The 18,523-nt window shown below is 39.6% G+C and overlaps 1 protein-coding gene and 1 non-coding gene across 3 annotated transcripts in view; one reads left to right on the top strand and one right to left on the bottom strand.

Moving 5' to 3' along the window:
* The window catches only part of Trim24 (tripartite motif containing 24), a 100,440-nt gene that overhangs the window by 61,603 nt on the left and 20,314 nt on the right, over positions 1–18,523 (top strand). The window contains exons 6-10 of one of the 2 annotated variants that reach the window (XM_021234294.2): positions 1,061–1,175; positions 7,827–7,973; positions 11,481–11,598; positions 13,723–13,889; positions 17,611–17,784. In XM_021234294.2, coding sequence (XP_021089953.1) covers positions 1,061–1,175; positions 7,827–7,973; positions 11,481–11,598; positions 13,723–13,889; positions 17,611–17,784 — 721 coding nt within the window. Of the gene's footprint in view, positions 1–1,060; positions 1,176–7,826; positions 7,974–11,480; positions 11,599–13,722; positions 13,992–17,610; positions 17,785–18,523 lie in introns of both variants that reach the window. The other variant, XM_021234293.2, reaches the window with a different exon arrangement.
* LOC121133070 lies at positions 7,260–7,450 on the bottom strand. Its single transcript, XR_005869816.1, has one exon. It is a non-coding gene; the product is annotated as a U2 spliceosomal RNA (small nuclear RNA).

Here is an 18,523-nt window from a genome sequence, read left to right as displayed (position 1 = left end):
GGAAAGTCTGGGATAACATTTTGGGAGATTTGGGTGAGATCTGCCTCTACAGATAGCAAAAGGTCACCTAGTCATTAACAACATCCACTCCCAGCCTTCTGGGTAGAAAACACATATTTCTTTCTTTGAGAAGACACCCCTGCATGATGAACATTCCTGCTTTCCCTAGCGATCTGTGCATGCAAGGACCTTTGTGTCCCCAACATTTCCTAAGGTAGCTTATTAGTAAATCTGTTGTAATCATATTTTAATTAATGTTAAACTTTTTTTTCAACTACTTGACTGTTTATTTCAAGACCCTCCCCCATTTCCACGTGTATTGGGGGGTGTTTGTATATATGTGTTTGCAAGTGTGTGGGCATCTGAATTTGCTGGTGCGAATGTACATAAGTACACAGGTGTGTGGAGGCCTGGGGTTAATGTCGGGATCATCCTCTGTCTCGTACTTTATTCACTGAGGCAGAGTCTCTCAGTTAAACCCCGACCTGGCTGATCTGTCTAGTGTTGCTAGCCAGTTCCCGGTCCCCTTTCCTAGGCTGGAGTTACAGGTGGGTTCCACACCTACCCTGCATTCATGTGGGTTCTGGGGATCTTGTGCAGCAAGTACTTCAACCTCTGGACCATTCAGAAAAGTAAACTAATTGTTAAGTGTTGACTTTTGCTTCTCTAATCTGCTGTGATGAAAAATTGCCAGTTTAGACACCTGAGATCAGAGTTACCACACATACAGAGCAGAACTTGTTCCCAGTCATAATTTTGTTTCATCTTGACTGTAAAGTCTAGGTGTAGTTTACTCCCTTTTATGTCAACATACTGCTTTTGCTGTATGACATATTTTTTTAGAACCATGTTCTTTAAAATATACTTACTCTCTGAGTTTTGTTTCACTGAATTATTGTTTCTAATGTCTTCTCTTCTAGACAAATTAAATAGGGCTTGGAGATAGAACTTTGAAAGACCAAACATTTTGGTCTAATTTAGATATTAAGATAGTCAATTTGAATACTTGAAAAGTCTGCCATTAATTTTAGGTATTCTGTCCTTTTCAATTCATTTTCAGAATAATTGAAGTAAATCAAAACCAAAAGCAGGTGGAACAGGATATTAAAGTTGCCATCTTTACGTTGATGGTGGAGATAAACAAGAAAGGGAAAGCCTTGCTGCACCAACTTGAGGTGAGTCGTGGCAGTGCTACGGGACTGTGACTCAGCATGCTTCCCTTTGCCGCCTGCTTATAGCCTGTCATACACTAGGGTGTCCTAATCCCCCCAAATGCGCCCTACAGCACTAAGCAAAAAGCTTCACTAGGGATCTCTGTCAATGTTGGTCAGTCACCTTACACATTTACTGAAGTGACAGCCATTGTATCACCAATGGGATGATGGAGTTAAGCAGAATTTTCTAGAAAGATACACTGTTTGAGATATTTAGTTTTCAAATAGTCTTGAAGCACATAATGATGTTCCTATCAATAGCAAGCTGTAATAGTGATCTCTTAAGATTGTATACTGTGTCACCTCATGACCATCTGTCTCTGATGGAGGTACACTCTATAATGCTTGCACAATGATAAAAATACCAAATGGCATATTTATCACAACCTGTTGTTAGTAGTGCATGGCATTTAATTAACCTGAGTAATTAGGTAAAATAATTCCAGCATTCAGGAGATAGAGGTAGGTGGGATTTCTCCATACTGAGACCTCTGATTCAAAGCAGCAACAAAAATAAAATATTGTATGTCTTTGGGGTTTTTTTTCTGGTTTTTTTAATCCCTGTGTAGCCCAGGCTGTCCTTGAACTCAAAATCCTCCTGCCACAGCCTCCTAGATACTGAGTTCCAGTATCATACTATCATACTCAGCTGCATTTTGTAGGTTTAATTGTGAAAGCAGCATTTAGGGAGTATATGCTCAAGACAGGTTAGTTTATAGTTACAGGTAAAACAATTTTAAAATGTACTATCTTGATCTTTATTGGGGGGTAGGGGGTAGGATCTCAGTTTGCAAACCAGGTTGGCTTCAAAATTCACAGAGACCTACCTGCCTCTCTTCCCAAGTGCTGGGTTAAAGGCCTGTGTCACCATGTACTGGTTTGCTCCCTTTCTTAAGTTCATCAGTACTATGAGATTACAGTGTATATGGCATGTAAACTTACTGTATTGTGTTTAGTTATTCTTTCAGTATGTGGAGAGAGAGAATTTATAGTCAAGAAGCAGTTGAGAAAAAGAGCAGAAACAGTGCTAATATGTAAAGAATTGAACTTTAATTCATAGTTGACCAATTGATGAGATCTCTATCTAAAGTCTTATCCCTGCTAGGAAAACATGGCTGTTCATAATTCTGCTATTATGGAGATAGTTAGGAAGTGCTTTGTCTAGAAGAAATCAGTGTCCAGTTATGGTAACTGTGTTCTCAAGATTGTGCAGTTGTTGTGTTAAAAATGGGCACATTAAGCAGAATTTGGTATTTTCAGTTTTTTACACACATCACTTTAGCAGTAATGCCTTGGCTTTGTTCACTTGAAGAGTGTTAAAATAAGGATGAGAGGTGGAGAGATGGCTCAGAGGTTAAGAGCTCTTTCAGAGGTCCTGATTTCAATTCCCAGCAACCACATGGTGACTCACCACCATCTGTAATGAGATCTGGTGCCCTCTTCTGGCCTACAGGAATACATGGAGGCAGAACAATGTATACATAATAACTAAATAAATCTTTTTTTTTTCAGTTTAAATTTAGATTAGAAACAAGGTTGCTTCACAAGTCAGTTCCAGGTCCCTCTCCCTTTCCCTCCCCTCCTCCCGTGCCCTCCCCCCAACCCCCCATTATCCCCTCATGCAAATTAACAAAATCAGAAATGAAAAGGGGGACATAACAACAGACTCTGAGGAAATCCAGAGAATCATCAGGTCATACTTTGAAACCTGTACTCCACAGAATTCGAAAATTTAAAGGAAATGGATGACTTCCTGGATAGCTATCACTTGCCAAAACTAAATCAAGAACAGATAAGCAATTTAAATAGACCTATAACCCCTATGGAAATAGAAGCAGTCATCAAAAGTCTCCCAACCAAAAAAAGTCCAGGTCCAGATGGCCTCAGTGCAGAATTCTACCAGAAATTCAAAGAACAGCTTATACCAATTCTTCTCAAAGTATTCCATACAATAGAAGCAGAAGGGTCTTTGCCAAACTCTTTCTATGAGGCTTCAATAACCTTGATCCCCAAGCCACACAAAGACACAACTAAGAGAACTTCAGACCAATATCCCTCATGAACATTGATGCAAAAATACTCAATAAAATACTGGCAAATCGGATCCAAGAGCACATCAAAACAATCATTCACCACGATCAAGTAGGTTTCATCCCAGGGATGCAGGGATGGTTCAACATACGAAAATCCATCAACGTAATCCACCATATAAACAAGCTGAAAAACAAAAATCACATGATCATCTCACTAGATGCTGAAAAAGCCTTTGACAAAATCCAACACCCCTTCATGATTAAGGTCTTGGAGAGATCTGGGATAACAGGGACATACTTATACATAATAAAAGCTATATACAGTAAACCAACAGCCAACGTCAAACTAAATGGACAGAAACTCAACACAATTCCTCTAAAATCAGGAACAAAACAAGGCTGTCCACTCTCTCCATACCTTTCAACATGGTACTTGAAGTTCTAGCCATTGCCATACGGCAACAAAGGGGGATCAAGGGGATACAAATTGGGAAGGAAGAGGTCAAATTTTCACTGTTTGCAGATGATATGATAGTTTACATCAATGACCCAAAGAACTCTACCAGGGAACTCTTACAGCTGATTAACACCTTCAGCAAAGTGGCAGGCTACAAGATCAACTCAAGAAAATCGGTAGCCCTAATATATACAGATGATAAAAAGAAATCAAGAGAAACATCACCCTTTACAATTGCCACAAACAACATAAAATACCTTGGGGTAACGCTAACCAAACAAGTGAAAGACCTGTATTGCAAGAACTTTGAATCTTTAAAGAAAGAAATTAAAGAAGCCCTCAGAAAATGGAAAGATCTCCCATGCTCTTGGATAGGTAGGATCAATGTAGTAAAAATGGCAATCCTGCCAAAAGCAATCTACAGATTCAATGCAATCCCCATTAAAATCCCAGCACAATTCTTCACAGACCTTGAAAGAACAATAATCAATTTTGTATGGAAAAACAAAAGACCCAGGATAGCCAAAACAACCCTGTTCAACAAGGCAACGTCCGGAGGCATCACCATCCCTGACCTCAAGCTCTATTATAGAGCTATAGTCCTGAAAACAGCTTGGTATTGGCACAAAAATAGACAGGTAGACCAATGGGATCGAATTGAAAACCCGGATATTAACCCACACACCTATGAACATCTGATTTTTGACAAAGAAGCTAAAAATATACAATGAAGTAAAGAAAGCATCTTCAACAAATGGTGCTGGCATAACTGGAGGCTGGCATGTAGAAGAATGCGGATCAATCCATGTCTATCGCCATGCACAAAACTTAAGTCCAAATGGTTCAAAGACCTCAATATAAATCCAGCCACACTGAACCTCTTAGAAGAGAAAGTGGGTGGTACCATTGAACGAATTGGTACAGGAGACAGCTTCCTGAACATAACACCACTAGCACAGACAGTGAAATCAACAATTACTAAATGGGGCCTCCTGAAACTGAGAAGTTTCTGTAAGGCAAAGGACACAGTCAGCAAGACAAAAAGGCAGCCCACAGAATGGGAAAAAATATTCACTAATCCCACATCTGACAGAGGGTTGATCTCCAAAATTTACCAAGAACTCAAGAAGCAAGTCTCCAAAACACCAAAGGATCCAATTAAAAAGTGGGCTGCAGAACTAAATAGAGAATTTTCAATAGAGGAGTCTAAAATGGCTGAGAGGCACTTGAGAAAGTGCTCAACATCCTTAGCCATCCGGGAAATGCAAATCAAAACAACTCTGAGATACCATCTCACTCCTGTCAGAATGACTAAAATCAATAAATAAATCTTAAAAAAAAAAAAAGAATGAGTAAGACTCTAGATTCTACAAAACTGTGCTTGGCCTTCAGTGTTAGTTTTGATGAACTTGGACTTAAAAATTGCATAGTAGCTATTGATTTTGCCTCGAGACATCATGCCCATTCCTCTGGTCCAGAATTTCCCTGTGCAGCAGATGAATGGAGCTAGTTTTATTTGCTACCTCATAAAACCAAGATACCAGTGCTGCTTTTTTTTTAACATAAAAAAAGCTTTATTAGCCATTTTAATGTGAAAAGTAACTACTGCATCCTTTTTTGTTTTTGTTTTGTTTGTTTTTGTTTGTTTCTCAAGACAGGGTTTCTCTGTATTGTTTTGGAGGCTGTCCTGGAACTTGCTCTGTAGACCAGGCTGGCCTCAGACTCACAGACATCTACCTGCCTCTGCCTCCTGAGTGCTGGGATTAAAGGCATACGCCACCAACGCCCGGCTGTGACTACTACATCTTATAAGAAAATATACAATAAATTTTCAGCACTTCTTCAGAAACACCATTAGCAAAGTAAAGAGATAATACATGTTGCAGGAAAACTCTTTGCCTCTAATATCTGAGTATCATGTATCCTATCAATATAAATAAATTGAAGAAGGTATCAGAAGATGCAAAGATTTCCCATGTTCATATATTGGTAGCACCAACATAGTAAAAATGACCACCCTACAAAAAGCAATCTACAAATTCATTGCAATCTCCATCAAAACCCTAACACAAGACTTCACAGAACATTAAAGGACAATTTCTGGTATCATATAGAAACAAGAAATATGCAGGATAACTAAAAAAAAAAAATCCTGAGTGACCAGAGAACAGATAGAGGTCTTACTATCCTCAATGTCAAATTGTACTACAAAAGTATAGTGATAAAACAGCATGGTATTGGCACAGAAATAGACATGATGACCAATAGAATAGAACTGAAGCCCCAAATATAAGTCAATCCAGTCCCGAACCCTGGCATGTTCACAAGTTCATTTGTTACTAATTACTCACCCACATTTTCTTATTATATTGTTGGTAATCATGCTAGGTATGTTTTCAAAGAAAAACAAAGATATAGTTTAGAAAGACAGGCCATCTTCAAACGCTTTAGAGGTCTACAGAATATGGAACTTAAAATGTTTTAATATCATAGGTTATTTTTTATGACAATGAGATATACCTGCTCCTGGCACTGTCAGTCTACTTAAGAAAAGATAATAGGCATCAAAGGAATTCACATGGAGTTTACTTTCTTTGTAGCAAAAGTAAGGCACTGGACAAGAAAGTACCCTTGCCTTGTCTGCTGACAGTATGCTGTTCAAAATGGACAAACAGGACCCAAAAGAAGAGTGATGGCAAAACCTTTCCAAGACAAGGCAGGACAGTCCTTCAGAAAATTCTGCTTCACAGAAAAGTCTATCAGAGATGATAGGCCTATAAGCCAGAGATGGATGCCCCAGTGTTGCAGAGGAACCTTGGGTGACTCACAAGGCAGTCAGCTTTTTTTGGTCATTTCTCACATGTTTTTTTTTAAATACCAGAGCCTCTTATTCTCAATTTCCTGTTCTCTCAAAAGTCTTCAAAAAGTTCTCCACTCCAAAGACACACTGCAGTTGGCAGAGGTCACATGCAGCTATTAGGTAAATTATCTTGTCTGAGTCAGAATTAAGGTAGATGTGACAAAGACATTGACTTATTAGCAGCAAGCACCTCCGGTAGCTCAGCCGTGCAGCTGTATGCATTGTCCAAACAACTGACGAGAGCAGGTAGTGAGAGTTTAGTTCCATGTTTGTAATTGCTCTAAATTAATAGAAAGCCCTATTATCTCTTCTCCTAAGTTATGAATGAAGTTTGTTTTTTAAATAACCCAAGTACAGTGCCTTCCAGTTTTGGTTGCTGTTTTCTAGGTATATATTTTCTATGGAGTAAGTCTGTATTCTGACCCCTTTTTTTTTTTGAGGGGGGGTGCCATGGTGGCATAGAACTCATTACTCTGTTTTGATGTGGTACCTCTGAGAATGCATTAACAGTAGTACTTATCTACTGGCTCCTCAAGTAACTCTCAAGACAGTAATCTTATTTTTTTTAATACCAAATACAAGATAAGTTTCAGTTACCACCTGGCATGATTGTGGGTATAGATTAGTGGCAGTTGAAGTTAGAATCTCTAAAAAGTAGAACTGTGTATTGGGTAAATCTTTTTTTCTAATCCCCGCGAGGGTGCACCGTTCCTAGAGACCCTGCAGTACCAGGTCGATGCATGGAGTGGATGGAACAAGCTTCTTTCCCAGCTCCTACTTCCAAAATCCATTTAATATATTGTCCTCCAATAGAGGATGCATCAGATGTTAAGCTGATAGAACAGATACTACACGCTTGATCTTAGCCAAAAGGCCGAGAAGTGATTAAATCTTATGATGAACTGGTAATCTGAGTAGATAGCTGGATATGTCTGGTTTCTTGTGTGTTTTGAATTTAACATTTACAATATTATAGCTAATCCATGTCCGGTTTTTTCTTGTTATTGTTTAATTTAGCAAATTTCCTACACAGAGACCAATATAAAACCAAACCTATAAGCAAAAGGTGGAGACAACTCTAAGGCAGTACTTTTCTTACATTTAGAGTGATGCTTTGTATTATGAAGGAAAGAACTTGTGATCATTTTTAATTACTATCGGTTGAATACAGAGTTTTTCTTATTCTCAGTTGATTATCTGAAAATAACTGTTTAAATGAATGTGAAGTATAGAGATTAGTGCTGAAATTATTTTCTTTGCAGAGTCTTGCAAAGGACCATAGAATGAAACTTATGCAACAACAGCAAGAAGTGGCTGGACTTTCCAAGCAGCTAGAGCACGTCATGCATTTTTCTAAATGGGCTGTTTCCAGTGGCAGCAGTACGGCATTGCTTTACAGCAAGCGGCTGGTAAGATGGGATACATGGGGGAGAAGGGGGAGCAGGAACCAAGCAGTAGTGGCGAATTCCTTTAACCCCACACTCAAGAGGCAGAGGCAGGCAGATCTCTGTGAGTTCAAGGCCAGCATTTTCTACAGAGCTAGTTTCAGGTCAGCCAGGGCTACACAAAATCTCTGAGGTGCATGGGGGGTGGAGGTGGGGTGGATAATAAATTGATAAATGTCTGAGTAAGATGGTGCATGGCTTAATCCCAGCACTGGGGAAATTGAGACAGGCTACCCTGGTCTACACAGTGAGAGTTCCAGACCTACTAGGACTGCATTGTGAGTTGTTTGTCTACAAACACATACACACACATAATCACCACACCACACCAACCCCCACCACCACCCAGGATAGCCAGGGCTACACAGAGAAACATTGTCTTGAAAAACCAATATATATTTGTATTCATGTGTGTGTGTGTGTGTGTGTGTGTGTGTATACATATATATATACGTATATATATGCATGCATGACTATAAATATATATATGTATGTGTGCATATATTTATTTATTTGTTTGTTTGTTTTTGCCTGAAATAGAACTGATGGATGGAACTTCAATTTTAATCTCCCATTGTCTTGAAAAACCAATATATATTTGTATTCATGTGTGTGTGTGTGTGTGTGTGTGTATACATATATATACATATATATGCATGCATGACTATAAATATATATATATGTATGTGTGCATATATGTATTTATTTATTTGTTTGTTTTTGCCTGAAATAGAACTGATGGATGGAACTTCAATTTTAATCTCCCATTGTCTTGAAAAACCAATATATATTTGTATTCATGTGTGTGTGTGTGTGTGTGTGTGTGTATACATATATATACATATATATGCATGCATGACTATAAATATATATATATGTATGTGTGCATATATGTATTTATTTATTTGTTTGTTTTTGCCTGAAATAGAACTGATGGATGGAACTTCAATTTTAATCTCCTGTTGCCACTCCTGTTTGGTTTTTTCACCCTTGTGGCAAATGAACCACCCCAGTATAATAATAAACACTGAAAATAAGAGTTCACTGTCACCTACTGCATGTCACGATATAATCCTAAGCATTTCCCATCTTAAATGTTTACCTTATTACTAGGTGTGCGTAGTCATTTCATTGGGCAGACGATGAAAACAGACACTGAGGTAGATAGCATGCCTAACCCCATCCTGGAAAGAGCTGTAACCAAGCCTGACCACCAAGTCTGTCATTATCCTGTCAGCCTCACACAGCCGCATGTCCTGCTGGGTACTGAACAGCATCTCAGCAGGGTGAACTTACTAAAAGTGTTGCCACTGCACCTGCAGCATGTAGGGTCTCTGTCTGGTGAGTTTGGCAGGGGCCAAGCTCCTTTTCCATTGAGCTTCCAGGGCTGCTTATATTGTTGGTCTCAACTTTGGTTTGAATAGCAAGACTGTGGCTTAGAAAGTCAGCAGCGATTTACATTCTGAAGTATTAAGACTCCACTTTTGTCCTTTATACCTTGGAATTAGGTGGCAGAGATAGCACATATGTATTATGTAAGTTGCTCATTAAAGGCAGGTCTCTGAAAGTGTGGCTGAATGCTGTTACAATACTGACTTAAAAGCATTTCTAACATTCTTGATCATGAATTGTTTTGCTTTGCTTTTTTACTGCTTTAAGCAAAATAATTTATATAGTTAGAAACATTTGTAGTTAATTTTTTGAAAACCAGTCTTTGACTTTCAACATTATCTACCTTTTTCTACTGCTGGAACTCTGTTTCTACATATTTGACTTCTGTTATTTTGAGATTTGGTATGAAATAATAAAGCAATCTATCTTATGCTAATTTAAGTTACAGTGATATCACTAAGCATAACCTACTATTTTATTTTTGTCATAAACAGCAGGTCCTTTGATGGGTTTTGTTTTTGCTAAGTATCATTCCGTTGTATATGAGATGTGATATATGAAGATCTGTAAATATGTCTATCACTATTTGTCCATCAATAGATGCACAAAAGTATATAGACCTGTGTATACATCTATCAATTAGTGGGCATACAAGTTGTTTTTCTATCTTTACCACCCTGAAAAATACAATAGACATGGAAGGCCAGAAACTTCTGCCATGTTTTTCAGTTCTTTGGGAATAGATGTAGTTAGAGAGTTTGCTAGGGCGTGTACTACTAGTTTCAGTTGTTTGAAGAACCTCCATTCTGGTTTCCATAATGGCTATACCAGTTTACATTCCCACCAATCTCCAACCCTCACCTGCGTTTACTGTGACCATTGTTTAACTAAGAGCTGTAGTTGTGTGATGTGGTGAATCCTTGGGGTTTTGATTTGCATTTAGCTTGTTGGTTTGTGGGGTTGAGCAGCTGTTCATAGACTATTGAACAGTTTTTAAAGACTTTTTTATAATTGTGTTTGTGTGTAGAAATAGGCACATGTATGCAGGTGCTGTGGAAGCCAGGGGCGTCAGATCCCCTGGAGCTGGAGTTAAAGGCCACGTGAGCCTCCCAACATGGGTACTAACCAGTCTCCTGCAAGAACAGCAAGTGTTCTTGTCTGTCGACTCATCTCTCTAGCCCTGCTGGATATTTTATTTTATCTTTGTCTCTTCTTTTGCCGTGTGTGTTTTGCTAACTTTCCCTTCCAATCAAGGGAACATTTTTGCTTATTATTTTTGACTGTGCAGAATTATTTTAGTATGATTTAGCCTTACTTGTTTATCTTATGTCTTCTAATTTAGTTAGTTCATTTTTTCATAATCGGAGGAAGAAACAGAAACTGGCTAAGCCCTATGACGTGAGAGCATACATCCAAAAGTCCAGTCATAAAGTAGTATATTTTGAAATATTTAAACTTCTTAGAATTTACTTTCTTAGACTTTCTCTTGTCATCTGTTAAACTTTAAATCTGTGTGTTATTTAGAAGGAAGGCAGGAAAAATTATGTTAGTAGAGACTAAGAAAAGGCAGTCATTCGTAATGACAGGGTATTTCTTTACTGCCGTGGGTAGGAAGATATGAAGGAGCAAGTATGACAGAGGAGATTGGACCTCACGCCTTCCCCCTTCTCCCATCCTTATGACCAGCTCCTACTCCTAACCCTCAGTACTCAGAGCATGGTGCTCTTAGGATGCTCTATCATAGAAAGCAAGCCTTTCTCTCCTCTGAACACACCACCACCCACTGCTATCATGGTTGGTTCTCTTGTCTTGGGCTCCAGAGCTACTAGGATCATAGACATGCATAACCACATCTGGCCTAGACTATCTTGGAATTCTATAGACCAGGCTATCCTCAGCTCAAGAAATCTCCAGCCTCTGCCTCAGAAGTGTTGGGATTAAAGGCGTGCACCACCATGCCTGGTTTATATGACCATTTTGTAACCCACATGTGGTTGTTTGCACACATACCAGAAACTGCATATGTAGTGCATTATTTGCCCGAAAAATACACTAATTTTTTTCTCTGCTTCCTTCTAGATTACGTATCGGTTACGGCATCTTCTTCGTGCAAGGTGTGATGCTTCTCCTGTGACCAACAACACCATCCAGTTTCACTGTGATCCTAGTTTCTGGGCCCAAAATATTATCAACCTGGGTAGGCCATTATGTGCATTATCTCTGTGTAACTATTTTGGTGTAAAACTCTGAGTTGGTGATTACATGTTACTGAATATAATATCCCCATCCATTATCTTGTTTTATAGCCACATTTTTTTCCAGTATGTCATATGGTGACACAGATGCATGAATATATACATACTTGTTTTGAGATGATGAGAAAACACATTGCTTATAGGGTGTCTAAGTTAGAGGTATAGGAGTGCCCCTCCACCTGTAGAATCCAGTTTGTGTTTTGTTCTATGTATATGGGAGTTTCGCCTGCATGTATGTTTATGCCCATGTGTGCAGTGCCCGTACAGACCAAAAGAGGGCACTTGATCCCCTTGGAATTAGAATTACAGAGGGTTATGAGCAGCCATTTGAGTGCTGGGAATGGAAGAGCAGTCGGTGCTCTTAACTACTGAGCCATCTTTCCAGACCCAGTAGTCTGTTGGTTGCCTCTGTCTATATCAGAATGTATTTCCTCTTGACTGTATATGATATGGAGACTTGGTGTTTGGGGTGGGGGGTTTTCTGTATGGTGCTGAGACCCACATTACCCATGTCAGTTTGGGTTTTGGTAGTTAGAATGTTTTCAAAAGAAATACTACTTCCCATTCTATTATTGAACTGCCTTTGTGCCTAGGTTTATTATGTGTATCATTGTACAGGTAGGTGTCTGTGGAGTCCAGAAGAGGGCATTTAATCCCTGGAGCTAGACTTACAGGGGTGGTTGTGACCTACCTAATTTGGGCACTGGAAGCTGAAATCAGGTCTTTTGAAAGAGCAGCAAGAGCTTTTAACCACTCAGCCACCTCTCTATCCCCAAGTTACCCTTTTTGTGGTGGTAGTGGTGTGGAGGTGGGGTAGAACACAGTTCTCATGCAGTTCAGTCCAGCCTAAGCAGGCTATGACTGTAGAACCCTGATCTTCCCGTCTTCCCCTCCAAAGTATTGGGATTATAGGCACACAGCCTACCCAGCATGAAATCACAGAGTTATTATGAGATTTTTTTTCTCCCACTCTTGTTTTCCCGTAATTCATTTCTGACTTTGCAAACCCAAGCTTTTAAGTGACAACACTGTGTCACCATGTCAGAAGGTTGGACAGCAGTGTAAGTTTAAAACCATTATCCAAGCCTCTGGTGGCTCAATTGCTTTATGTTGTTTACAGAGGAGTTTTCTTTTCCTCCCTTACCCTCCCTTGTTTTGGGGTTTAGAGCTTTGCCTGGTCAGGTTATAATTGTGAATACACAGAAAGGGGCTGGATGGAGGGAGTGTGTAAGTAGTTAATGGTAACATACAGAGAAGTACTCAGTTTTGAGTACTGAGCTCATTGCGTCAGAAAATAGCATCTTGGTAACATTAGGAAGCAAGTAATCTTTGCAAACAGTGCAGTCAAAAGTTACCACTGAGCTGTCTTGTGAATAAATGTTCTTTTTGCTCTTGAGTTTCATCACAAGCACACGATAGTGAACAAAAGCTCCAAAGCTCCTCAGTCACTTTTTTTAACAACCAGTATTTCCTTTGATGGCAACTTGGGTTCTGGATTTGTTTTAGAATCATCCAACACAGTTATTCTCTCACCCCCAAGACTAGATTATATGTGAGAATGAAAAAAAAAAACCCGGCTGGTGAAGGAGATAGAACGTTCATCTCATTGCACAATGGAAAGAGTAGAAACAGGCTTAGACAAATGTCATCCGTAAGGAAAAACAAAAAGAATCCTAAGAGCCTAGGTGATAGAGACCCCTGCAGGGCAGTTTGAGACATATACCCTAGCCATTTGCTTAGCAGAATATATCCAGCACCTGGACTCAGACATCTGATTGACCTTACCAAAAGAAACAGCTTTAGAAACAGAAGATGTGGGCTAGGGAGATGGGTGTTCTTTATTTCTCAATGAATTAGTATTATTTTTTCATAAAAAATTTTACATGGTCAGTTGGTATAGAATATACATAAAACCTCATTGGGATCCTCTTTTTAATAGTTTAGAGGGGTCCTTTGTCCAAAATTGTTTGTCAGTTGAAGTCCAACTCAGTAGCCATATAAAATAAAGTGTGGTATTTCATCAGTTATCAAAAAATTTTTATCTTGTTTTCTTTCTCTTTAATTAGGTTCTTTAGTAATCGAGGATAAAGAGAGCCAGCCACAAATACCTAAGCAGAATCCTGTCGTGGAACAGAGTTCACAGCCACCAGGTGGTTTACCTTCCAACCAGTTATCCAAGTTCCCAACTCAGATCAGCCTAGCTCAGTTACGACTCCAGCATATGCAGCAACAGGTAATGGCTCAGAGGCAACAGGTGCAGCGGAGGCCAGCACCTGCGGGTTTACCAAACCCTAGAATGCAAGGGCCCGCCCAGCAGCCTTCCAGCTCTCATCAGGTAAATGTGGACGCAGGCCTGTCCTAACTTAAGTGACTGTAGTGTAACTGTGTTCAGCACCCGACAGTAACCAACACCCAATACACTGTCTTCATTTAGACATTAAACATTGACTGCATTAAAGGATCCTTGATCTAGCGTCTAGTTTTTAGCTCTGCCCCAAACTGATTTAATGATTTATTTGCTTGCTATATCTATTTTCAATCTCCACACATTGTCATCCATTTCTGACAAGGGATGTTGTGTTCCCAAATAACTTACGCGTGTGATGGATGAAAAACAATTGTGTACCTCTAATTCCTATATGGGTGCATGAATATCTTTGGAAATAGTATTTAGAAACCCATACTCGTTTTAGAAACTAGGGCAATATACAATGGAGAAAGTCAGGCAGCTCATTAGAATCCTATCTTCAGCCTTTTAAAATTTTCCTGAGCAAATCCATATACTATTCCTATTCTTACACGATGTATAATATTCTGTCATTTTTCAGTCCTTTTCTTTTTGGCATGTGTATGCATTGGATGATGAACAAGTATGTCTGTGCTCATCCTCATGCACACATATACAGGTAGCTATGCACATGTCATATGTGGATTCCAGAGGTTGACATCAGTAGCTTCCTTTATTGTTTTACCACTTACTGAGGCATGGTCTCAGGGAACTCACTAATTTAGCTGTCTAGCTAACCGCCTTGCCATAGAGATCATCTGTCTCTCCCTTCTGGGTGCTGAGATTACAGGTCAGCATCATGCCCACCCTGCTTTTTTTCTGTGGGCTCTGATGATCTGAACTACCGCACACACATTTGCTCAGCAAGTGCCTAATTCAGAGTCGCCTCTCCAAGCCCTCCAGTCTGGTTTCTGTTCTGTGTACTCTTATGAAATGCTTTAACCAATCCTGTTAGGTTAGATATGGACATACCTGGATGAATAAAGGCCTGGTGAAGAGTTCACCCATCTTTCATTGAATATACAATTTTTATTTAATCTTATATTCTCTCTGTTTGTACAGGGAGTCTATAATGATTTTGGTAAATGATGCAAATGAACTGCAGCTTCATGAAAGTCAAGCACACTGGACAGAACTATGCTAAGAATTCTCATTTCACTTAAGAAGGAAGCATAGCTCAAAATGCCTTGGCAACAGAAGCACAAAGGAAACGGGGATAACACAGATATGAATAACTGATAAAAAAGGAAACTAATTAGGGGGAAAACTTTATTTTCCTAGTAATATATAGAAAGTGGTTCTTTATGGAAAAGGTATACAAATGGCATAGCCTTTTGAATAGCAGAACATTGAAATAGCTTTCAAAGATGCTTACCCTGACTTGAGAGTCCCAGACATACGTGCTTTTGTCGTTGTTTGCTTATGTGGTGCGGGGCAGAACCCAGGCCACTCCCTGCACATGCTGAAGCACATGTTCTGCCACTCGTCTCTAACCTGGGAAGGAGCCAATCCGTCATCTTAATTGCCTTTTTATTAACAAGTAACCAAAGCAGTCACTAACCATGTAAAGGAAATTGCTTTTATAGATGAGCCATGACAAGCAAATAGCATCCAAGCCTTCAGCCTACTTTTCTCACAAGTTGGCTTTTGATTTTCAGTCTGTAGCATTTAGTGGTATAATTTATAAAAAGTCTCTACTATACAACTTAATTTTCTAGCGTAGAAGTACTTCTTACATCTTTCCTTATGTATTATTTTTAGTCTTCTATTATTTTTCTTAACTCCTAAATCTTTTCTGCCAAATACCCATTTCTAACTTTTTCCTGACTTTTAGTTTACTGTCTTCCTATATTTTTAGTTTCTTCATTTTCTACCAGCTTTTAAGTACATGTAACTGCATGAACATGTAATTTTTTGCACTGCCTGTCTAAAACAGGTGGTGGGTCCTTATGCTTCTATGTGGAGTATGCAAATCATATTCTATACTTGCCCATGTGGACAGGTAGATTGAAAGCATTATGCTTATAAAAAGTCAGTCACATGATAGTTCTTCTAAAGATTAACCATGTCACTTGCATTCTTAAAGTTCTGGATGACAGCAAATGTAGAATAGCTCATTATATAGCAAAATAAGCAGAGCAGACTTGATAGACTGTTGGTTTAGTGCTATACAGTCCATGCTGTCACACCCTATGGACATGTCTGTTCATTTGAGAGCACTGACATATTATCACTATACATGATTTATAGCCATTGTTCTCACTGTGCCCATGCCTGCAATTTCACCATGCTCAGTTATTTTCCTCATCTGTTTTCTTTTCATCTTGTAATTCTTGAATGAATTATTTGAACAAAATACTACTTTTGCTGTTTAAGATCGTATCTGAGCCAGTTGGTGGCACACACCTTAAATTCCAGCACTTGGGAGGCAGAGGCAGGCAGATCTCTGTTGAGTTCAAGGTCAACCTGGTCTATAAAAGAAGTTCCAAGACAGCCAGAGATACACAGAGAAACCCTGTCTCTGAACCCACCCACCCCCCAAAAAAATCATACCTGATTTTTAATAGTCTTTTGGATTTGTTAAAATATTCTCATAAATTAACCCAATTATAGCAGTTCGGGAATGGGTAGAATACCACCCTATGCCTTGCTCATCTATAAGGGTCTTTTTTTTTTTTTTTTTTTTTTTCGTTTTACGAGACAGGGTTTCTCTGTATTGTTTTGGAGGCTGTCGGTCCAGCCCGGCCTCGAACTCACAGAGATCCGCCTGCCTCTGCCTCCCGAGTGCTGGGATTAAAGGCATGCGCCACCACCGCCCGGCTATAAGGGTCTTAATGATAAGCAGGATTAGCATTTAGTCCCAGTCCCCTGGCATCAAGTGCCTTTTTTTTTTTTTTGGTTGAATTATTATGTTGAGCAGTTACCAAAACCATTTGGGTGTTTTTCCTTAAAATTTAGAAAATCTCTACTGTAAGTCCTCACTATTTTCTGCTTGGTTTTTCATAGTAATAAAACCCTCATGTCATAAGTTTCATAGGAAAATCAAAAACCGTTGCTTCTGACTTGTTCTCTATGCAGTTTTCCACTAATCCTATTTTGCTCTTCACCTGTGGAATTTCAGCCGGTCTAGAGACAGTACATAAGTCTGTTTTCCACTGGTTCTGTAATATATTCTGAACTGAGAGAGAAAGGGGGAAAAAATTGCCGAGGTAGGAAAAAGTGGGGGAGGGAGAGCAGTGCTCCACTGTAAGCTGTCTGCTGTCTGCCTTCTCTGAGAAGCTCTGATCGTACACACTTAGGGATCTAAACAAAACAATAAGTGCCCCACTGTAAAGACAGTTGTGCTCAAAAAGACGCTGGCATGAGAGCTTGCGGTTTGCTAGGACTGCTGGCCTTGAGCAGTAGGTAGAGGAGACGAAGCAGGTGTGCTTACACACACACACACACACACACACACACACACACACACACACACCAGGAAAGTTCCTTCCCTTCCCTTTGCCCCTCCCCCGTTTAAGAGTGGGTGACTGCCGTCCTCCCCATTGCTTCGTGGGGCCTTAGTGAGTCTTCTGTGGCAGAGCTGCTGTCCTGTGGAAGTTTATACAGGAAGGATCTGGGCCTCTTTAGGAGGTATTGTTACTGCAGTGCTTTCATTTCTTTTTTCTAGCATCCACCACCACGTCTAATAAACTTTCAGAATCACAGCCCTAAACCCAATGGACCAGTTCTTCCTCCTTACCCTCAACAGCTGCGATACCCACCAAACCAGAATGTACCACGACAGACGATAAAACCCAACCCCCTGCAGATGGCGTTTTTGGCTCAACAGGCCATAAAACAGGTGTGTATTACCTTTCTGGGGAGTGTTATTCTGTGCTTCAGAGCATACTACTTGCAAATGAACAATAAGTGAAGAAGGTTGCTTGCTTGCCTTTTTAAATGAATAGAAATTACAGAGCGTACTTAGAATCAGATCTGTGGGGACAGAAGTATGAAAACACTTATCAGTGCTTTATAATCAAGGAGTCCTTGCCTACTCCCTGTTTGTTTATGTGATCAAGGTCTGATGGAACACCCCAGTTTTTACTAATATTTAAATTTTCATACCTGTTGTGTTTTGTCATTATAAGTGAAGGTTTAAGTTGTTGCTTGGCATCAGATTCTACTTGTTTTCCTGGTTTATGACCGTGACACGTTCATTATTTTCAGATATCACTCCAGCTATAAAAATAGGAGTTCCTTGCAGAGTTATGCTGACAGTTGTTCTAAAGTATATAAAAAATACCTAGCGTTTTTCAAGCATTCACCTTCTCTTCTTCCCCATTTATTAGATTTTAGTGGGTAGACTATTGCCTCTTGCCAGTGACCAAGGACCACAGACCTGAGGTTGCACTCAGGAGTGACAGAACCAGGGACTCATGTGCTGCTCTGCACAAGAGCGGCTCTGCTGGCACTCTGTGAGACTTCTATGTGAATGGTTCAGCACACAGACTTCAGAGCAGGGACCGAGACGCATACGGGGTATTTCTCACCACCATCGCCAGCTGTGCTCATGAGACAGAAAGCCTCAAGGCCAAATT

Source organism: Mesocricetus auratus, unplaced genomic scaffold, assembly GCF_017639785.1.
Source record: "Mesocricetus auratus isolate SY011 unplaced genomic scaffold, BCM_Maur_2.0 Super-Scaffold_100019, whole genome shotgun sequence".
NCBI lineage: Eukaryota > Metazoa > Chordata > Mammalia > Rodentia > Cricetidae > Mesocricetus > Mesocricetus auratus.
This window is presented reverse-complemented; position numbering and strand designations above follow the sequence as displayed.